General features: G+C 33.0%; 1 protein-coding gene across 1 annotated transcript in view; it reads left to right on the top strand.

Annotated features, from left to right (window-relative positions):
- The first annotated feature begins 760 nt into the window (after nucleotides 1-760).
- Nucleotides 761-2851, top strand: part of LOC106476006 (glucose-induced degradation protein 4 homolog) — a 12625-nt gene continuing 10534 nt past the window's right edge. The window contains exon 1 of the mRNA XM_013936680.2: nucleotides 761-1120. Within this exon, the coding sequence (XP_013792134.1) occupies nucleotides 971-1120 (150 nt within the window). The 5' untranslated portion in view covers nucleotides 761-970. The remainder of the gene's footprint in view (nucleotides 1121-2851) is intronic.

Here is a 2851-nt window from a genome sequence, read left to right on the forward strand (position 1 = left end):
AGAAACATCTAAACGTGCCTTTGACTGTCATTGGCGTTATCCAACAGAAAAACTTAGCGCCTATCCTGTTCGCCCAAGTAAGCAAAACATAATATTGATATTAATTACTTCATATTAAGACTGATAAATTTTACATCGTATCATTTTTAACTGACTTATACGGATTCCCATTAAGTATGGGTTTTTGAATGGAGTGAATACTGTGGAAAGTCCTCAAGGTATTGGATCCTTGATGTTGTTTTTTAACCCCAAATGAAGATCAAGTGGAGAATTAGGAAGAAAGTCTTAGACTAAGTTATTCTTGACATGCGTTTAATTTGAAGAAACATTAGTTGAGAAAGAGAATTATCTTCAAGATAGAATAAGAAAAATGATAAACTGAAGGGAAACTATGAAATACTTCGAAGAATGTCCGTAGGTGAATCGCATGACCACCAACACATATGCTGAGTTTACACTGTGGTATATGGTTGAAGCACACAATATTTCTGTTGTTCGAAGCATTTTATGTCGCATTGGTGTAAAACAGAAAATGTAGTCGAAACGCTATTATTATATGCTCTTTTAATTGGAAATCCACACAGGTCCAGTAAAGAATTTTATGAACAATGCCATTCAACATCACAACCATCCCTATGTTTTAATTTAAGCATTTACTGTGCCTACAAGATAAAAAAAGGTGTTACTAAAAATGTACAAAATTTTCAATTAATAAAATTAAATTTATCATTGTTCCATAATAATAGTGCTCGTAGCTCCTTCTACACAGAAATGTTTGTGGGCGAGGGTTGTATCATAGGCCTAGTTGTGGTGTAGCAACGGTTGCAGTAAATTTAGGCCTAATTTTATTAGCCCTCAAGCTAAGATAGTATTACTATTTTTAGTGCATTCGTGCGCAGTTAACTTTATCGATGCTGGATAAATCGTAAGATTGACGAGTAATTTTTGTCGTTCGTTATCGTTAAGCCAAATGCCAGTTAAGACATATATAACTCCACCTCCACCTCCGGCAAATTCTAGACAGCCTGGAGTTACACGTTCATTACTTTATAACGGATCTAAATTCCAGGGCCATCAGAAGAGTAAAGGCAACTGTTACGACGTTGAAGTTATTTTGCAGGTTAGTGGTTTGCTGGTAGTTGTACGTAAGTTGTAAGTAACCTTAGTCCGGCTCCACAAGTCCAAGCAATGTGACGATAAAAACTAGTAAAACATTTAACACTAACAGTATTTATGAAAGAGGTATGGATGTTTCAGCTATGTTACTGTTACAAACACTAACATTTAGTAGTACTACTACTAGTAGTAGTAATGAAATTAATAGATACTAATAATATAACAATGACACCTACTGACCTAGTGCTTCCTAGTCCTACAAAATTCCAGTTACATCAGGCATATAGAAAGTGTGAAAGTGCCATAATTCATTGATAGGGTGACCAGATTTCCAAACTGAAAAACTGGGACAGACCAGCCCTTGCCCCTGACTTTAAAATGGTTATTACAAACTTGAAATAATTTAACTTTTATTTAATTATTTTGTGACAGTTACACATTCTCCAAGTGATATATGTCTACTACAATACTATTAGCTAAAAAAATCTGTGCAGATCTGGATTTCGTACCATGCACAGATGAAACTTTTGAGAGAGTTTGGCGGCAAAAAGTATGTGATACAATGAGCTAGTTAAGTAGGCTTATTAATATTATATTTGTGATTCTATGTGACTGACAGTTTGATGTCTTTATCATAAAACTGGGATGCTTCGTGCATCAGTGGCATTTACAGAGATACTGGTTTATCTGGATGTGATGACAAAAATGTAAAATTTTACTACAAACTAAAAGTCAATGAATAGGGTGACTAAATGTCTTGGTTTTTCCACGATAGTCAAATTTTTTTAATTTGGTAGTTTGTCCCATTGTTATGGGAAAAGTTGTCATAAATGTAAGTATAACAGATACGAGGATTTAATATTGCATTAATGAAAACGGCAGCTCTAACTTTGAATCTTGGCCAGTATAAAAAATAGTGTCTTTAGCAAGCATTACTTTAAAATAGTGTCTTTATCGAGCATTACTTTAAAATAGTGTCTTTATCGAGCATTACTTTAAAATAGTGTCTTTAGCAAGCATTACTTTAAAATAGGGTCTTTAGCAAGCATTACTTTAAAATAGTGTCTTTAGCGAGCATTACTTTAAAATAGTGTCTTTAGCAAGCATTACTTTAAAATAGTGTCTTTATCGAGCATTACTTTAAAATAGTGTCTTTATCGAGCATTACTTTAAAATAGTGTCTTTAGCGAGCATTACTTTAAAATAGGGTCTTCAGTGAGCATTACTTTAAAATAGGGTCTTTAGCGAGCATTACTTTAAAATAGTGTCTTTAGCCAGCATTACTTTGTAATGCTGGCTAAAGACACTATTTTAAAGTAATGCTGGCTAAAGACACTATTTTAAAGTAATGCTCGATAAAGACACTATTTTAAAGTAATGCTTGCTAAAGACACTATTTTAAAGTAATGCTCGCTAAAGACACTATTTTAAAGTAATGCTTGCTAAAGACACTATTTTTTTAAAATAGTGTCTTTAGCCAGCAATATTTTAAAATAGGGTCTTCAGTGAGCATTACTTTAAAATAGGGTCTTTAGCAAGCATTACTTTAAAATAGTGTCTTTAGCAAGCATTACTTTAAAATAGTGTCTTTAGCCAGCATTACTTTAAAATAGTGTCTTTAGCAAGCATTACTTTAAAATAGGGTCTTTAGCGAGCATTACTTTAAAATAGTGTCTTTAGCAAGCATTACTTTAAAATAGGGTCTTTAGCGAGCATTACTTTAAAATAGTGTCTT

The sequence above is a fragment of the Limulus polyphemus genome, unplaced genomic scaffold (assembly GCF_000517525.1).
Source record: "Limulus polyphemus unplaced genomic scaffold, Limulus_polyphemus-2.1.2 Scaffold9616, whole genome shotgun sequence".
Classification (NCBI taxonomy): domain Eukaryota; kingdom Metazoa; phylum Arthropoda; class Merostomata; order Xiphosura; family Limulidae; genus Limulus; species Limulus polyphemus.